At 41.4% G+C, this 19,669-nt stretch overlaps 1 protein-coding gene across 1 annotated transcript in view; it reads right to left on the bottom strand.

Moving 5' to 3' along the window:
• RP1 (RP1 axonemal microtubule associated) overlaps positions 1 to 19,669 on the bottom strand; it is a 221,106-nt gene that overhangs the window by 156,550 nt on the left and 44,887 nt on the right. Inside the window, exons 5-6 of the mRNA XM_083145115.1 lie at positions 15,723 to 17,445; positions 12,634 to 15,560 (exon numbers count right to left, since the gene is read on the bottom strand). Of these exons, the coding sequence (XP_083001241.1) occupies positions 12,634 to 15,560; positions 15,723 to 17,445 (4,650 nt within the window). The remainder of the gene's footprint in view (positions 1 to 12,633; positions 15,561 to 15,722; positions 17,446 to 19,669) is intronic.

Below are 19,669 nucleotides of genomic sequence, written 5' to 3'. Positions count from 1 at the left end.
CTGATTCAAACTTGCAGGATATTAAGTGAGGGAACTGTGACAGAGATTGGAGGAAAAAGCAGATAGTGGGGAGTGTGGTGGAGAGTTTGTGGGCTAAAAACTGTAACGGCTCAAAGTGAAAGAACATTGCAGAAGCTGTCATTTTGACAGCAACCATAAGTCAATGGTTTTACCATTGATGGGGGACATAAAGTGGTTCTCTGTCGTCAATGGTAAAATGGCAGTGATGGTGTTTTTATCAGGTGCAGGAGCATAGATCTCAGGTATGATTCTCAGGTGTGCTGCTGTTCATTTTATTAGTTAGCTGTTGCTATGCAACCTGTACTGGGATTTCTGTGCAACAGACACATCTGCATGGAATCCCTAATTAACTGACCCTTTATTAGGGTTTCTGACCAGCTGCTCCCTGCTGGTGATATTTCCTGTTCAGTCCTCAGTGAAGGACGCATGTGCTTGTCACTGTGAAGTCCTCTGAGTTCAGTCTCCAGCCTGTTTCTAGCTGTGTGTTTGCAGTCAAACTCCTTTCCCAGTGCAGCCTGTCCCAGTTTGTTTCCCTGTCCTGTCGCAGCCTGTCAGCAGTTGGTGAAAGTCTGCTGGGTCAGCTCCAGAGGTCCTGCCGGCACCTGCTCCCTGTGTCATCCACCGGTACTCCTTGATCCTGTCTGGTCACAGCTAATTGCCTTTCCCATCTGGTGTTTATGCCATCTTTTACATTCATCTGAGGGGGGTTATATGGCTCTCTTGTATACTGTATGTATTTATCATTCCACACCACATGGGTTGTTCACTTCTATCATTAGTGAAAGTGCTGCATTGCTGTATATGGGGATCTGGCTGTGATGTGTAATGTGTATTAACACCTTCATGCATTGTTGCATTTATGGTCATTGGATGGGAAACAGAATCCCAATTTCCCATCTAACTACCTTCCTGAAATGACCTACTTAAGGGTCACCCTTTGGTAAAAGTTTGTACGTTGGACTGCTGAAGGATCCCTTCCCATGGAGGACAGTTGTGCCACATTTTGGTTTTGTTTCCTATGTTTCTATGGGTTTTAGTTAGTGTTCCTCCTGTCCACTCTGTAGACGGCGAGCACCTTGTTTTCTGACCAGTTCCAGTCCAGGTGGCACCGGAGTTGAGGCGGACTTAGTTTGCCCCTTCAAACATGACTATTATTGGTGAAGCCTTAGTTCTGCAGGTGCCGTTTCTCTCTACTTCATTTGCTGAACCATATAATTGCCATAGGTGATGGTACCTTTATGTCACATTGTACACATTATGCAACACAATACCCAGTATTCACATTATGACATACAGGACCTTATTGTGGTTGGCACGCAGCGCTGCAAAGTTTGCAGTGCTGAATGTCTTTTTAAGCCCGCCCCCAGCTCGCATTGTTGCCCGCCCATCCCCTTTGCAGGGCAAATTTGACAGCACGGATGCGAATGGATATTTTGCATAAACATCCATTCGCAGCCTAGGGGGGCAAGACCCACATAATTTGATGATCACCAACCATCGAATGATGTGAAGCGTACACTAAATCGAAAACTACTGAGTGCCTCCCAGCACGCCTGAGGAATCGCCAGATCCTCTGACCTGGCGCAGGCTGGCGGTCAGGTGCTCAATCGGATGCGCGAGAAATCGCACCCGCCGTGGACTCCCACTACTGCGGATGGGGGGGGGGGGCGTGGGGCGGTGACAGCGGGTAATCGTGCCCATGGAATCACCCAACATTTCTATGAAAGTATAAAAATGTTTATCACATTCAAGTTCGTGGGGTGCTTCCTTTTTCCTCTATGCCCTGCCATAGGCTAAGAGGATTATATATATTTATATATACTGTATATCATCCAAATTCCCTGGGAGGGGAATAAAGGAGGACTCACCAAAATACATACACTATGCAAGTCTACCATGATTATGGTATAAAGTTAACCTTTGATATAAGTAGTTTCAGTAAACTTCTTTAATCAAACAATCCATGTAGAAGAAGGGAAAATATACATTAAAAATTACCAGAAACCAACCAACACCAATTCTCTGGTCAGGGTAGACAGCAACCATCACCCGAATTGGTTGGGGTCAATCCCAGCCAGGGGCGTAACTACCATAGGTGCAAGGAGTGCAGCTGCTATGGGGCCCAGAGCAGAAGGGTGTCCATCTTTACTGTCTAAGTAATATGTTTTACATACATTTATTAGCATCAGTTGCTAAATAGGGGGCCCTTAAAAACTTTTGCTATGGGGCCTAGGAATATCTAGTTACGCCCCTGATCCCAGCCATCCAATTTCAAATGGTGAGAAGAAATTGCTCAAATGATATTGTATTTGAAGAGAAGGTGGTTAATATCAAAAATAAATTTGTGAACAAAGGTTACAAAGAGGAGGATTTACAGAATTCTTTAAAAAAAAGTACAAGGATTAAAGCGACAAGATTTACTATTTGGAAAAAGGGGAGGGGAGGAACACTACTTTTAATGACAAATATAAGAATATAGGAAATGTCATTAATAACCACTTGAAAGTTCTGATGTCAGACCCTGTCCTAAAAAAAGTATTACCAGAAAAACCGGTCATGATTTATAAAAGAGCACTCACTCTTATACTGCTTTCACATTGCAGAAATGGGTAATGACACGGTATTCTTAAATGGGACTTTAAAACGGGTCTGAGCCTTGAGACCTTTCACATTGCAGGTGAAAACCGTTTTAAAAATCATTTACTACCATTCAAACATTCAACCCGTTTAACCCCCAAGGGACACGTTTCAAGCCATTGAAATAGAGCTATTCAAACTGCCAAAAAAATGGCTTTAAAACGTGTAGGACTCTTCTTTTTAACCGTGTTGAAATACCGGTTAACTTTAACCGGTAAATCAACTCTGGCACTTTCACATTGCAGCCTTAAACGTTTTAAAATGGAAAAAAAAAACGGCAATATACCGTTTTAAAAGTGCAATGTGAAAGGGGTATTAGGCCCTTATTCTGATGTGTGCGGCCGGAGCCGCATACGTTGCTCCGGCCGCACAAACCAATCCCCGCCTACATGACGGATCGCCACGGCCGTCCGTACGCGGACGGCTGGCGATCCGCATGAAAATGGTGGGGCGTACGCCTCCACCATGGTGGGAGCTGCCCCCTGCATTCGATGGTCGACGACCATCGAAGGCAGGGCCGCACGCTCCCCCCGCTCACGCAAGCTTAGACCACACGGACAATCGTCCGTGTGAAAGCTTGTATTTGGGCGGAGACATCCGGCGATGTCAGCTTTCCGCCCCCATCACTGGCGTCATAGCCTCATTACCATGCATACGCCCCGCGTTTGCATGGGAACGCCCATGAAACGCGGGGCGTATACATAGGTAAATGAGGCTATCAAGCCCCTCACGCCCCTATACGCCCCCTTTGCGGCGTATAATTTTTGTGTGCGGCGAATTCGCCTGCACATGCGCAGAGTGACCTCTGCGCATGTGCAGAGTGAAAACATCGGCGGTACGGCCGCACGCGGGCCGTACCGCACAGATTAGAATAAGGGCCTTAGTGAGAAGTGCAAAAGCACCTAAAAATCCCAAGGTTTTTATTGATGTGGCTTATGTGTGGCATGTAGGAAATGTACAAATACTGAAGGTAGCAACATAGAGACCATTATCTCTTGTACTACTAAAAAAAAAGAGTACACAATTAAAATCTTTGCAACACATAACAGTAAAAATTGTATTTATCTGCTACAATGTAAATGCAAAAAACAGTACATAGGGAAAACAAGCAGAAAGATATGCCACTGTAGGTGTAGACCACTGGCACCTACAGTGTCATATCTTTCTGTTTTAATGCAATTTAATTGAGGAAGTATAATACTCCATATCCAACCAATTTATTGCATACGAAATTGCGTGTGGATACACACCAGGCGATTTTGAACAAGACACACCAAATCATCATAAAATAAATGTGAGGGGGCCCGAACAGTGGAGATACCTGTGATATTATTGAAGGCAGTGATCAGTGCACCCATCGAGTGTGGCACTGATACAACCACTGTCCATAACTTTCATTAAGGGATATCGAAACACACTAAGCAAGGATTCATTCCTTTTTTATCTTTACCTTGTCAAAAATGTACCCATGTATGTTATGTGTTTTATATGTCGCCATTTTAAGATGTAATAATTAAAAGTAAATTTTTATTAAATCCACCTCTCTTTACCAGTGCGCCACACTAATGACAGCCTTCTCTTTCTCAAAAATTGTAAAGGCAACCGGCGCAAGAAAAATATAGAAACAGCGCTAGCACAGGCGGAGGTACGCTGGATCTATGAGTTAAAAACTCTAAAGGGCCCCACACACAGCACAAGTTTCAGGCATTTTCTGAGAGATTTTAACAAATCACTCAGAAAATCCCTGAAAACGCATGTAAATCGCTGTGTATATAGCCCACACAGTGATTAACATGTTCGCCCACGCCGTTCTGCCCAGGATTCAGAACGGACCCGCCAGTAAATTGAGTGCACTGATGCTCCTGCTCATCTCCCGCATGTATGGCGCAGGGATGAGCAGGGCCATCTGAGCAACTGTCACTGACAGAAGATGCCGGAGCACACTGCCCAGAAGCCGCGCTGAAGCCGCCACACCCGCCCGCCCTCTTCAGTCACAAGCTGCACTGCTGCAGGGAGAGGACGCGATGCTGGACAGACTCCGCAGCTGGTAATTATTTTTTGGTTGCGGCATCACACTACACCACCAATGAGAACTGTTTTTTTTTTTGAGGGGGGGGGGGTACACTTTACCACCAATGCTTAAACTTTTTTTTTGGGGGGGGGCTAACACTGTACCACTGATGTTAACACTTTTTTGGGGTACACTGTACCACCAATGCTTCAAATCTTCTAGGGGGGTACACTGTATCACCAATGTTAAAACTTTTTTTGGGGGGGGGGTACACTGTACCACCAATGTTTATTTATAAGGCCACTGGCCACCACACAGGGGCGCCAGGGACAGCCTCGGGCTTTAGCCTGGGCCAGTGGAGCCCTGGAGGGGGTGACCCCTTTATTGGGGGGTCCCCACTCCCCCAGGGACTTGGCCAGGGCTGATCAGCCACAGAGGTAATGCTTTGGCCACGGGACCTTATATAATAAGCGTCCCCCGGCTGTGGCATTACCCTGATGGCTGTTTGAGCCCGGTGCTGGTTTCTAGAATATTTTGGAAACCAGGACTGGTCCTAGAGCCCGGGGTTGGTCATGCTCGTGGGGGGGACCCCAAGCCATTTTTTATGTATTATTTTAATGCAAGGATTTTATAATGACCCATGATATTTGAAATTTCCCATGCTGAATCTCCCATTATGAATCTCTGACCCAAATCTCTGTGTATGTGACTCATTATCTAAGAGAGTGAAATCTCTCGTGCTGAATCTCCCGTTATGAATCTCTGGCACAAATCTCTGCATATGTAGGGCCCTTAAGTCCTCAGGGTTTAAATGGGGATTTCGAACTCAAGTGGTTTATGTGAAACAAATTTATACAAAAATAGATTTTATTCTGGATGTATTAATGTAATTAGTCTTTGAGCCCGATAATTGTTTTTTTAATACACAGGTCTAAGAAAACCCTGCTACAGGCATACAATATAACTGTGTAAGAACATGTATATCGGATATCCAATGCTTTATTAGGTGACCACGTGACCACCTCCACCTGAGCCATTGACAAAGATCCCTAGCGGATTGAAACGCGTTTGGTAGGCAGCGGGTGGATGTGGTCACCAATACGGTCTTTTAATAATTTTTTTAACCTTTCATCTCCTACCATTCGGATGTGAATCCAGATTGTAACCTATGCCTCAGAAATCTGAAAACTGACTGCTGTCTGAGACGTAAGAGAGAGTGGAAAGCAACCCCCCTGGAAGCCGGGACCACGACTGCAGTTTGGGAGAAACAGTCTTCCTCTCTACACCCTACGTCAGAAACTACAGGCAGTCTAATCACTGCTTGTGTCAGGACACGGGATTGGAGGTAATCTTTTTACTATCTATCACCCAGCCCGGCGCAGCCAAACTTTAAATACAAACAAACTTACCTTTTGTGAGCATGGACTTTTTTAATAAATACAATTAATTTCTTTGTTCTTAAAGAGACCGCTTGGACAATAAATATTTTTTATTGATACTGTTTTTTGTACTATAAATCCCACTGAGTGTCCTTTATTACGCATGCTGCCTGGGGAGTCACTGTCCGGCCTCTCACTCACCACTGACACAGTCGGTGCCATCACCACATCCACTCTGCCCAATGCTGTGCTCCTCTGCACAGGGTCCTTCCCTTCACCGGCTCCAGGCTGCTTTCGGTCAAGACTACTACTCCTGCCACTGACACCCTAGCACCCAGGCAGCCGCAGGCAGAGAAAGCACCACTGCAGGAATATTATTTGGGTTTTATATGTATGTCTTGGTCAGTGACAGTAGATATATAAAGCTCTTTTGCATGGATGTTCCTCCTCTTGACTACTTCTATAATTTGGGGTACAACTAGGCTCAGTGTTAGGCCATTTGCCTATCTCTGTGTATTCCACATCTCTTGGAAAATAAATGAGCTACAGTATTAGTATATTAGTATCATTATATCTATGTGGATAACTGCCAAATGTATCTATTATCTCCAGAGTTCTCTGGATCTATGTTGGCCAATGTTATTGAATGCCTTTCTGCCATTTTGTATTGGATCTCCTCTCTCCACCTCAAACTCAAATGTATGTATTAAAGCAAGGGTACCAAATTCCCAAGCTGCCTTCTTACAGTACATTTCATTGTTCCTTCCTCCTAATTACTACATCTCTAAACAGTTCACATACATTCTACCATATATTCAAATACCTAGTGCAGGAGAGAGGGGGGGGGGGGGGGGGAGGATGCTAAGCACACATAAACATACACGTGAAGATATGTGTCATATATGTGCTGGCAGTGTATCCAAGATCGGCAGTGCTGTGTCTATCACAGCTGCCACAGTGGACCTAGGACTCGGCATTAGGATTCACTCTCTTATACCTGCCTCCAGTCTCTCATTGACTAGCTCCACAGGAGTCTGTGGGTAGATTTAGGAGAATCGATTAATGCGTGCTCCACTAAAAGGAGGCGTGGCTGCACATCCTGACCCTCATATTCATCACTCTGGGGGGCCCAGAGATGCGGCCGATCCCAATGACTGTGTTTTATGTAGTACTGGCTCCTTCACTGTGAAAGGAGCTGGGTGCTGCACATAATGTTACAGTGCAGCACACTGCTCCTATCACTGCGCAGGAGGCAGCATTTTGGGGTGACACCTGGTATGTTCCGCATCCCCATAGGGACATGACTGGTAAGAATGCCCATTTAAGAATCATATTCAGGATCAGCGATACAATATTTAATCTTTGAAACACTAATTTCTTGCTATGAGATATTTATGCCTGTTTAGAGCACAGCAAAGCTGCTTGCAGAATAATTGGTAATTGAGGAGCTACAAATAATTATATATTTTGTCTTCCAGAAGGGCTGGAAAGAACTTTTATGAGTTTTGCCTTTATACAGATCAAGCTGGAACCTTTTTTGGGGACTAAGTAAAACTGGACCAGGACAAGACCCTGATACGCCGGACCAGATCAAACTCTGCATTTCACAGGGGGTGTCTCATCCGGGGGTATCTTGTCTGGAGGGATGCCTGTGTTAGCTTTTACCAGGGAAGGGGAAATTATAGCCTCCCTGTGTGGTCCGGACCTTTCTGATTTTTTGCTATATGCCCGGACCATACAGGGAGGCTTTATTCTCTCCCTCCTCCACTCCCCAGTGACAGCTATCACAGGACACCCCCCAGACCCGATACTACAAGCTCCTGCATGCAGAGTTTGATGTCCGGTCCGGGGTCTTGTCCGGGTCCGGTTTTTACCCATACCCCCTTTCTTGTAGCGAACTGTAACATGAATATTTAATGTCTAACTTTTTACTAACATTGGGTAATCAGAACACATTTGGGATTTTGTTTTACTCACATTCATTGTTATCTTATACCTGGAAAGCCAAGACCAATATAAAACTGCACAAGTAGATAAAATGTAATTTACAAGAAGAAATACCTATAGTAATTACTTGTGTAGATGAGTTCACACAAAACGTTTATTTGCACACATAAAGACATCTCGTAATAAGGGCATAAAATTAACAGTCTGCACAAGAATAATTACAAACCAAACCAAGGGAGAAAATATTTCACATTATCTTTGGTAAATGCATGCGGCATGAAGAGTTTTAGGAGAATTAAATCAGAGTTTAGTGAGCAATGGAAGATGACACTATACTGTTATTATCACCCTATAAAAGTATACTGATTTTTGCTAGCAAATACAGGCAGATATTGCATTTATCTTCAGAGAGATGTAACATATTGTTCTGCACCAGCCAGTGTAATAGTGACGATGTATTGTCACAGTGGGTCTAAGCTCTTATTAAAGCTGATATTTGATGTATGCAAGGTAAAATGTAATCATCAGTACAACCAATCTCCATATAAAGTCCGACCCTTAATAAAGTATTTCATTTTATCTTTTTGTTTCCTAAGAGCTAGAACAGTAAAGGATATTGGAGGCATTCATTTCCGACAGGGTAAATAGCGGCTGCCGCCCATTCAATGCTGCTGTTTCCGACAGCATTGAAGGCAGATTCCGACAAAACAGATCTGACTTTAAAACAAGTCGGATCTGTTTTGTCGGAAACGGCTGCAGATTGTCACATTCCAGGATGTTTTTCATCAATACGTGGCCGTTTTCAAGCAGCAGTTTCATGGACGTTCCCTTGGAAATTTGCCCGTGACGCGGGGCGGGCAGCTGAAGTCAGTAGATGTCAGCTGCCTGCCTTCTTCCTGTACAGGGCGCCACAGATTTAAGGCCAGCGGAGACTGACTTAGATCTGCGACCACTGGGAAATCATTCCATGGTCGGCGACCATGGAATAATTTCGCCCCCGCACGCAAGCTGCGAATAGATGTTTATGCAAAATATCCATTCACATGTGTGAAGGGAGGTGGGCATTCATGCGTGTGGCGGGCAGCAATTAAAAGACTTGCAAAGCTGTGAAATTCACACGTCAACCACATTTGTTTCTCTAGAAACTACACCAAGATTAGCCCTCTTTCTAATAAAAGTGGGATGTAGACTCCTCCTTCATAAAGGGGCCATGTTTTGTACATGTCCTCTCTAATGGTTGGCCAAGTCCCTCTATGCTGCCTGGCCACACCCCCTCTGGTGACTGACCACACACCTTAAGTTTGGGCTCTTACCACTGCATTCTGTAGTGAGTCATTAATACCTCATATGACACGGAGTCTGAGGACATAAAGTTCTCTGAGTTTGGATCCCATTAATATACTTGGTCAGAAATGTTCTTATCCCTTTGAGTGCCAACATCTCTGTGAGAGAGGTGCAAAATATGAGCTAAAAATGCCGGCGTCTCTCACATTTGTTAAATAAATTCAAATAAAAAATGTTGTGTAAAAAAAGATTATATTTCCTATATAAAGTAAACGTTACAGGTCATTATGATGAATAAAAATTGGGGCAGTATGGACGGTGTAATGGTTAGCATTACTGCCTCACAGCGCTGAGGTCATGGGTTTGATTCCCACCATGGCCCCTACTGTGTGGAGTTTGTATATTCTCCCCGTACTTGCGTGGGTTTCCTCCCACAATCCAAAAATATCCAGGTAGGTTAATTGGCTCCTAACAAAATTAACCCTAGAATGTCTGTGTGTGTGTACATGTGGTAGGGAATATAGATTGTAAGCTCCACTGGGGCAGGGACTGATGTGAATGTTCAAATATTCTCTGTAAAGCGCTGCGGAATATGTATTTGATATATATAATAATAATATTATATATATAATAATAATAATAAAAAATTGCTTGGCAATTTTCACACCAATTTTGACAAATTCACTTGGCCCTCAAAGAATTAACACCGTAGACAATAAAATTGATGCTCCCATAACTTTTAAATGATAAACTTGGCCATTTTACCTGAAAGTTTCATAGCATATGTAATCCAATCAACACTTCCCTTTAGGCCCAAAATAAGGTAGAACAGTTGGGAAATGAAGAATAAAGATATCAAGATTTCTAGTGGAAAAAAAAGTGACCCATTTCTTGGGCATAATCAACATCCCAGTGAATGCTGTAGACCGTGTGACACTGGTAGCATTGAGAAAATTGTGAGGATCTTAAATTCTTTAACAAATGTGAGTGTGGCAGTGCTGGGCCAAGTGTGATCATTGATATTAATTAAGAGAAATATATATATATATATTACAAATGAAAGCTAAACAGTATCAGAAAACTTTAATTTAATATAACAAAGCCTATATTATAATCTACCTTACCACAGAGTGTGCATATATTACATACAGTAAACACATTTCAAATAATACACGCTGAATTAAAAAATCTAATAAAGCAGAAATGAGCAAAATTGAAGTGGAATTTCATGACAATAGGAGCTTATGGTGGAACCGGCTGTTTTACAGAGAGACATACATCAATATAGTACAATTCTTTCATGTTTGTCTCAGCTTTGCTATCCCTTGGCATGGCTGTTGTGCTCTGTAAATTCTATATTTGACACATACTTTATATTCAAAAAATAGTCAAAGGGACAATGTGAATTTATTCAATTCTGCTTTTGTGGTGTTGGAGCAGATTGTATGAAGGGCCCGATTCAGACATGATCGCTAGTGAGCGAATTCACACAGCGGCTGATTATCGATACGCTGCGTATGCATCTGGGACACAAATCGCAACACCTTCCAGCAACGAAGTCCTGCTATTTTTTTCCTTCGCAAGCCATTCGCAAGTTGACTGACAGGAAGCCAGCGTCTGGCGGTGGTAACGGATGGATTAATGGAAGAGCAATGGAAAAATTCAGGCTTGACTGAATAGACATAGGTTTTCCTAGGGAAAATGCAGGCGTGCCCAAGCGTTTTAGCAGAGGGTGTGTGACGTCAGCTCTGGCCTCAATTATGCTGATTACATTGCAGCCGCTGAGTAAGTCCAGGGCTACACAGCGGTGACCCGTGGAGAAGTCATTCAATGATGAGCATCTGTTGAATATCTTTGGTAGTCATACACATCTATTCACACTGAGAGCACATTCATGTGCAAGGCTTGATTTACTTATATGGGGGCAGACTCTACCTGATCATTGTCAGCTGCCAATTCGCTGCTGTGCGATCAAGTCTGAATCGAGCTCAAAGAACTTTAGGCGAAATCGCACCAGAGGCGTATGCCATCTTAGGTGGAAGTTATGACATTTTTTCTCATCCCTAAATAATAGATTTCAGCATGAAGGAACTTACAGATCTAAAATAGAGAAAAGAAGGTACCCATTGATTTTTAGATGCTAAAATATGTCCATTACATAGTACCTAAGTAATGTCACCCTTTACAGCTTAAAGCTACTATACAGTATGTTCCTGAGAGCATTTTGAAATACAATAGGTAGTTAACTTTATGTTTCAGCATAAAAATGGGAGTGTATACTGTATAGGCACATAACACATGCAAGTAAAAACATGAACACAAGCAGACTTTTTGCTTTCACTTAATCTGGGTGGCAATTTGTTCTATAAAATAAGTGCCTGCTGTTTAAACTTTCACACAATGGAGCTTATTAAATAACATGATGCTAAGTGCTAACATTTCCTGCAATCATTCAGATGTTTAATTTTTAAACAGCAGTTTTTGAAAGTCAACAATTCTCAAGGGTTTCAACCCTGAAATTTAAAATGGAAAATAAAATGAAATGAAAAACTTAGTAAATCTAACCCTTACAATTTGAAGAGTTGATATTGGTTAGAACACATGTGTGCGCACAGCTCATGTTATTTAATATTAATATACCCCCTTGCTTCTGAATGCATTGTTGCTCGTGTTCCGTTTTGTAATCATTAATATTAATTTGTGTTAGAAGTAATTTGGTGTAGTTTTGTAAACAAAAGAAGAAATATGTGCTGTTACTAAAAAAAGAACTGCAAAAGTAAAATGTAACCAAAACCATGTGCGATGAGACAACATCAAAAAGATACAGTATCTCCCAGGACCCACAATGAATCTAGAATTCACGATATCCCAGACTATGACAATATATTGAAATCTACTGTTTGCACAGGATAGCACCAATGAGAATTGCCTGTGTTCAGTAAAATGATTTACAGTATATACAATTTGAACAGATTAACATTAACTTCCTTTAGAGATGTATACATTTTTACTAAAAATAAAAAAAAATTAAAACACAACATGTTATTTCTTAAAAGATATTACTATATGTACAATAGACCCTTCGGTCAGCACCATTGCTTGTCGAATTAACGTGTCCCTGCGGTGAGAGAACCGTCAGAAAGGCTGGAGAATGGTACATACTATATAGTCTACTAGTAAGGAAAAAAGAAAGTAGAGAGGAAAGTCTTCAATTCTAAGAAGTTTTGCAAGATCATTATGGTTGATAATAACTGAAGAAATGTAATACAATTATAGTTACATATTCCTTTGTGATCATCTGTGGAGTTTATATATGGTGATATAGAACATTGTTATTTTCATCATTTCCCATACATGAAACTCCTTGAAACATATTGCTTGTTTGAGTTTCATTGTATAGTCTAATTATATTCACAATTTGTATAGTTGAAATTGAACATAGACTTGATAAACTTTGCCGGTCTTTTCTCGTATTTCTAAAAGATTCAATATCTTCCAAAATGTCGTTGTAGTCATAAATAAATGACCTCTTGGTATCACTCTTGCTGCAATTAAGGATAGGGAGCTGTATATTATAGTGTATGTTGTTATTCTCATCGACTAATGGAGACTTGTTTAACCAAGGAGTAGATGATTCTTTGGTGGGCACATAATGTAGCATTGGAAGATTCTCTATATCATAGGGTCTTCTATAAGCAAATCCTCTATCATTTTCATTTATAGGAGTAAATAGGGCAGTAAGGATAGGACAGTGCTGTCCACAAATAAACTGAAGCTTGTCCAGTGAGTCCTGTTCCTTTATTTGCCTCCTGCTTGTGCTAGTAGAATTGGGCGGTTCATCATCAGCAGGATTGGTGGCTGCAGCAGCACCAAGGGGCAAAGGATGTACTTTGTTATCAGAGTAATGGAAGTCAACTGTGGCAAATGATGTTAAACTTGCACTTTTAGCCCCACACTTCTTTATGGACTCCAATGAGTCGTGTGTTTTGGTTTTCACTAAAGTATCAGATGATTTGGGCCTGACCTTTGACTTGGTACTGAATGCATCGTTAAAGGGTTCAGAGTCACTCCCATGGGGCATGTTAAAGTAATGGCATGTATAGTGATGAGGCTTAGCCATATCTTCCAGTTCCGAAGACGACACTTCAGCTAGTGTTTGATTAACTTTGCAAGCAAAATGGAGATAAGAAGCGTCATCACTGGTATTGTCAAGTAGTGTGTCAGCTGACGTTGTATCAAGATTAGCATACATTCCAGTTATGGCAGGCGGTGACTTCCTTACTAAGTGATTTTCCTTCAGTAGCCACCTGCCTTTATCTATGAGGACTCCACCGTCTGTACCTGAGACTGTTTCCACATGACCATCTTCTTTTAAAAAATTCTTATTTTGGGAAGACCCTGGCCTTTGGGAAATCAAGTTATTGTGGTTTTCAGCAGCCTCCAGTAGTGGCAATGATGAACTTTTTAAGCTATGTTTTACTATTTCTTTGTTATTACTAGAACTTGATATGTTTTCGTTAGAAATACATTGGTGACTTTCACTTGGAAAACCCAACTGTTTATTATTTTTATTCTTTGGGGATTGTTTAGGCTGGGTTTGGATTACGTTGAGAGGTGATACAGATGCTGAAGCCTTAGGTTGTTTGATTATAGATTCTGCTTTGCCATAAAGTCTTTCAATAGTTCGTTTAACATAACCTGTTTTAATCAGCTTCTTGTGTACCTGCTCCTCTCCACTCTCTGTCATAATGTCACTGGATGATCTTAGGTTATCGCTCATGCTCTCTTCACTGTCTGGTCTGTAGTCTGACCAATCAGAAGACATGGGACTTTGCAAACACTTTTGATGTTCAGAGGCACGAGGGATATTTTTCCTTTGTTCCATTTCTTGCACCATCATTTTTACTTTGGATACATTTTTGGGAGAAACTCTAGTTGTTTCCATGTTCTGATCACTTCTGATATGTGACATGGATGAAGCTGCATATGTCTGTGATAAATCTAGATGACAATTTTCGAAATGATCTATGTTATTTGATATGGATTCATTTACTTCAGTTGGTAAATCAGCAGCCGAAATATTGAATGACTCTTGAGGTTCTACCAGAATGCGTTGTTGTAGATACTCACAGGATTCATTATGACTATGTTCCCCAGAAAGGTCTCTGTATAGTCCAGATGCAAAAGACCTTAAGTTGTAACTGTCACCAGCCAAAACATTTTGCACCTCATTTTTCAATAAATCTGGCTTGTCACATGGTTCCGTTATGCACTGTGGATCCATTTCATCTTGACCATTAAAGTGAGGAAGCTGGTCACTCTCTATACTATTAGTTGAGACTCTTGGGTATTCCAGCATAGGTTTAGGCTCATTAACACTTTGGACATTACTAGTAACTAAATGAAACCTTGACTCTTGCAAATTTAGAACAGCAGCTTTCAAGTCATCTGCTTTTTCAGTAACGGCAATTTGTTTCAGTGACTGAAGTAAGGTGAATACTGTTGAACTACTGTTGGGGCTGGGGGACAAGCCTTCTATTGTTTGGTACATACCATGTTTTAAATGTAACACGATCAGCCAGGCAAGCAGTAGCTGAGATGATGAAGACCCTACTTCAGATGGAGAGTTTGGAAGACTAAAAGACTTTTCCAAATGCCTACATTTTGAGTTTTGGATGTTTTGAGATGACAACTTCAGCTGTTCTTCCAAAACATCTTGCATACAGCTATATCTTATGTAATCGGCTAATGTCTTATTTTCTACCTGAACAGCTGCATCGATGCTTGCCTTTTTTGGGGGCATATTTATGAGTTGCTGGCTTGCCATCCAACTGATTAAATCCTCAGCTTTATTGCTCTCACAAAAGGTAGTGTGTCCAAAATTTGTAAACTGCTGTGCAAAGATATCTGCAAAGTGTTTACTGTTTTCCGTGACAACTGAGACACCGTCATCAGTGAACGATTCAACAGGCTCTATAAACATTTCTTCTTGTGGTACAGGTTCTGTATGAATTGGTTCCACTTGATGTTCTTCATCTCCATTATGCATCTGGCTACCATTTGAATGTCCAGACACTTCACCTGTCATCACCTTAGTTGCATGTGGCTGAGTGCCTGAGTCTTTGCTGGAAAGTGTGTGATCATCCTCTAACTTTGTGGAAGACAACAGCTGAAGCACAGGTAAGGCAGCATTGGGGAATATATTTGTCAGCCAGTTTTGAACATAGCTTTCAAGTGGATTTGGGAGAGTCGGAGATTCACTAACTTCCTCTGAATCCAATCTGTTTGTATTATTTGCAATGTTTGATTCATGTATGCTTTTATTTATTTTCTTCTTTGGAACTTTTTGCTTCTTTGGTGTTTTTTGTGGTCTTTTAGATGTTTCTGATTTTTTTTTCGGTGTGTGTTCATCTGGTACATGGTTATATTCAGTAAGTGGATACTCTGCTTGGTCATCAGTGGAAAGTATGAGTCCATTTGGGACAATGGTGCCCCTATTATCTGCTATTTCTTTCCTCAAAATTATGTCAATCTCTACATTGGGTTTTTTATCTTCACTTTCCGGACTATTTTGATTCGGGGTAGAAATTGTTTTGTCATTTGTTTTAACAGATCTTGGCTTTACCTTTGCCATTTGCTTATTGCCCTTTAATTTCCTTATTGTGCCTACTTCAGATTGATTTGTAATAGAGGACATCTGGGGTGGAAATATTTCTTCAAACATAATATGTTTTGTCTCAGGGTTCATTCCTCCACAAGATAGTCTAGAAACTAACTGTGGAGATTCTAGATTAGATTGTCTATCATTGGGATTATTTGTACGTATTTTCTTGAATGAATCTCCAGTGATCTTCTTCTTTTTCTTTTTCTTTTGACCCGTAGAGGATACAGAATGATTATCATTGCTGTAGTAGCTGTCAGTTCCCGACCCTTTTATGACATTGTCCCTAGAAGCGACTGATGAGAGGTTCTTTGTACCATGAGTTTTGTTTGTAGATTTTGTGGAGGACACAGCTTCCATTGGTGCTACATCATTTTCTTGTGACACCGAATCAAGAAATTCTTTAAGATCAAGTTCTGATTCATTATTTGCATGTGTTGTATCTCTGTGTAATTGGGATGCCTCAGAGTATGCAATGGAAGCACTCATTGTTCTTTTGATTTCTTTAAATTTAAATTGATCCTGATGGTATGTGTACTTTCCTGCGGAGTATGGTCTAGCTACCGTAGGAAGTCCTGTCAAACAAATATAATCACTTCTGTTGGATTTCCTCATACCTTTCTCGTATACAGTGTTTCTATGCAACAGTTCCATTTGAGGGCTCTCTAATATGCGAAAGGTTTCCCCTCCTAATTTGGACAAGTTCTCTTCATGTTTGTGTTCTGTTTCAGTTAGTTTTGGGTTGGTCCCATTAGATCTCAAATTAACATCGTCAGCAGTTGTCAATATTTGATTATTGTATTGATCATCAATATTATTTGCTGCTTGTATGGAGTTGTGCTCCATTTCATTGAAACGGGACATATGTTTCATGTTTTCTTGCAGTTTCCCTTCTGATGACCTCCTGATTGTCAACTGTCTTTGTTGGCCTTTTCTAATCCCTGGTGTGGGAGGTCTGTAGAAACCAATCTTTTCGTTTTTCATTGGGGGTATTGTATATTGATCAGAACTTACATTGTTATCTTGGATTTGATTTTGGACTCCTTCAACACAAGTTTCATTTTTATGTTCTACTGAATCTTGTGTTTCATCATGAATTTTTTGCTCAATGTTAGTGACTTCAGGAGAATCTGTGATACTTACGGCTTGAATTTCTGGATTAACAGTATTACTGAATACCTTGTTTTTGTAATAGGATAAATTGGCTCTACTGACTGTAGTTGACCAATTAATGGTTTCTTCTTCTCTTATTTTAAAACGAACTTTCATTTCTACAGTCATAGTACCATCACAGTTAAGATGGACTGATTTTTCAATATTGTCTCCTGGAGAAATAACTGGCAATTCCTCCCCGGTATTTGGCCACTGTTGTGTGAGGTGTATTTCATTGTCGGGTATGTGGGAAAAATCTACAAGGTCTCTGTCTATATCATCACATAGATTTGCTGAAGAGAGGACACGCTCCTGATCACTGGCAATTGTGATAGGCTCATCCGTCTTCACATCTGACATTCAGAATGAATTCATGACAGGAATAGATGAATAATAAAAGGTAATTTAAGAGTTTAAGTGATCCAGGTGAGACGACAGCATATAGAAGCAAGTGTGAAAGAAAAGGAGAGAGAAAAATAAGAAAGTTAGTAAAAGCAAGTAAGAAAGTAAATAGACCAAATGCATTTATCAGAAACATATTAGTTTTTTTAATAGAGGAAACCATATTATTTGCATAAAAATACAAATGTAACAAACTGTATTTGTATGATTGAGGGTACATTCAACCTTCTTTTCTTGTTTTTGATCAATGCTGTATTACACAGGTTCTCAAACTCGGTCCTCAGGACCCCACACGGTGCATGTTTTGCAGGTCTCCTCACAGAATCACAAGTGAAATAATTCGCTCCACCTGTGGATCTTTTAAAATGTGTCGGTGAGTAATGAGTGCACCTGTTCACCTGACTGGTGACCTGGAAAACGTGAACTGTGTGGGGTCCTGAGCACCGAGTTTGAGAACCTCTGCTGTATAATATCTGTAAAGAGCTTCCTGGAAGGTACACCATAGGCTCTATATGACGAAGATCATATATAACAAAAACAGGAAAAGACAATCTCCTATTGGGCACGTCATTATTTGTAGAGCTTCCAGGTGTGTGATAAGGGGGAAAAAAATAACAGGCTGATCACATGTCTCTCGCAGTGTGTATGCACAAGGTATTTATTAACATTTCAGTTCGTTGACATATCTGTGGTTGGGACTGACTGTGGTGTCTTCTGGCAGGGTCTAATAATAGCCCTATTAGATAAGCTATACTATCCATAAACCATAATGCTATGTAGAGGATCACCAATTTATCAAACACAAAGGGCAGTATTCAATGAGCATTTTGGCGATGTGCAGCGAATCTTGTTTAGGATTCGCTGCACATTCGCCACTGGTCGCCGCGTTCCGGAGCCTCGCCGGCTCCAGTATTCAACGAGTCAAGGGCTCGCTGCCCCTGACCGGCGAATTTTAACTCCTGCGGCGGATGCCACAGAGAGCCTGAGGACGGCGGCAGGCAGGGAGATGGAAGTCTCCCTGCCTGCCCCAGAAAGTTTGTGGGGGGGAGGTGGGCTCCCCGGGTGCCAGGCAGCACAGGCTGCCCCCCGGAGGTGCCAGCAGGGGACCGGGTATATATTAACTACACCCGATCACGCATATGTAATGATCGGGTGAAGTGAATATATGAATATCTAATGAGCGGCTCGGCTCCGACCCCTGCTGGCTGGTCTGTGTAAAAAAAAAAAAAATAATTAAATTAAATATATATTCATGTGCTTACAGCACATGAATAAAAATAGCATGCCCCTCCTGAGAATAAAATTCCTGTAGCATTCAAAGGTCTGGGCAAGACGAAGGACAATGGTGCTGCTACTTCAGGAGCCCCAAAACGACAAAAAAGGAAAGATGGTGACTAAATTAGGGTATTTGGGTCTTTATGACTTGTTGAATCAGATAGAGCAAAACAACTTATATAATTATCCGCACATTAAAGTGTCTTACATGAATTCGCTCTGTGCTGGACCAGAACATAAGTACAGGCAAACTTGGGTAGTTGTTATACTCACTATACTCATCTGCATGTAGAGAAGAATGGTGAGGGAGGGGACAGGAGTTCCCGCTTGGATTGAGTACAGTAAGGGAGAGTTCATACTAACACACGTGGACTATGACACGGCACCATAGCAGGGAACTAATGCACCCTGCAGTGGCCATGCCACCACCCAACATGCAATGTCATGATACTATGGGGCCCACTACGTCCTAAATTACTGACCTGCTAGCTCTTCAGGCTGCAAAGTGCCATTGTAGGTCTTGAGCACTAGACTATAGGACCATGCGCATGCTGTTAATCATGACCCTGGAGACACAGTGGCTCATGTGCCCAAGAAAGTTTTCTTTAGAGTAAATGTGAGTTGTTCACAGATGATGGTGAAAATTCATCAATAGAAACCCACTTGTGATCGCCAGGTAGATAATGCACCGCTGATGCTGATATCTGCTTTCTTCAACGATTTGACATAAATTATGATTTGTGTGTGATTTAGCGATTATGATAATAGCAGCATTGTGTATGTAAGCAATTGCAGTTTTTTATGCTTTTGGTTTTGTGATGTAATTTTGGCCAACTCTGCATTAACCCTATAGTTTTTGATGGGTGCTGGATGACTGCCCGACTGGGGGGATTCTGCCGG

Source organism: Crinia signifera, chromosome 5 (genome assembly GCF_055691185.1).
Source record: "Crinia signifera chromosome 5, ASM5569118v1, whole genome shotgun sequence".
NCBI classification, from domain to species: domain Eukaryota; kingdom Metazoa; phylum Chordata; class Amphibia; order Anura; family Myobatrachidae; genus Crinia; species Crinia signifera.
The sequence above is the reverse complement of the archived record's forward strand: the minus strand, read 5'-3'. Positions and strand labels throughout refer to the sequence as shown.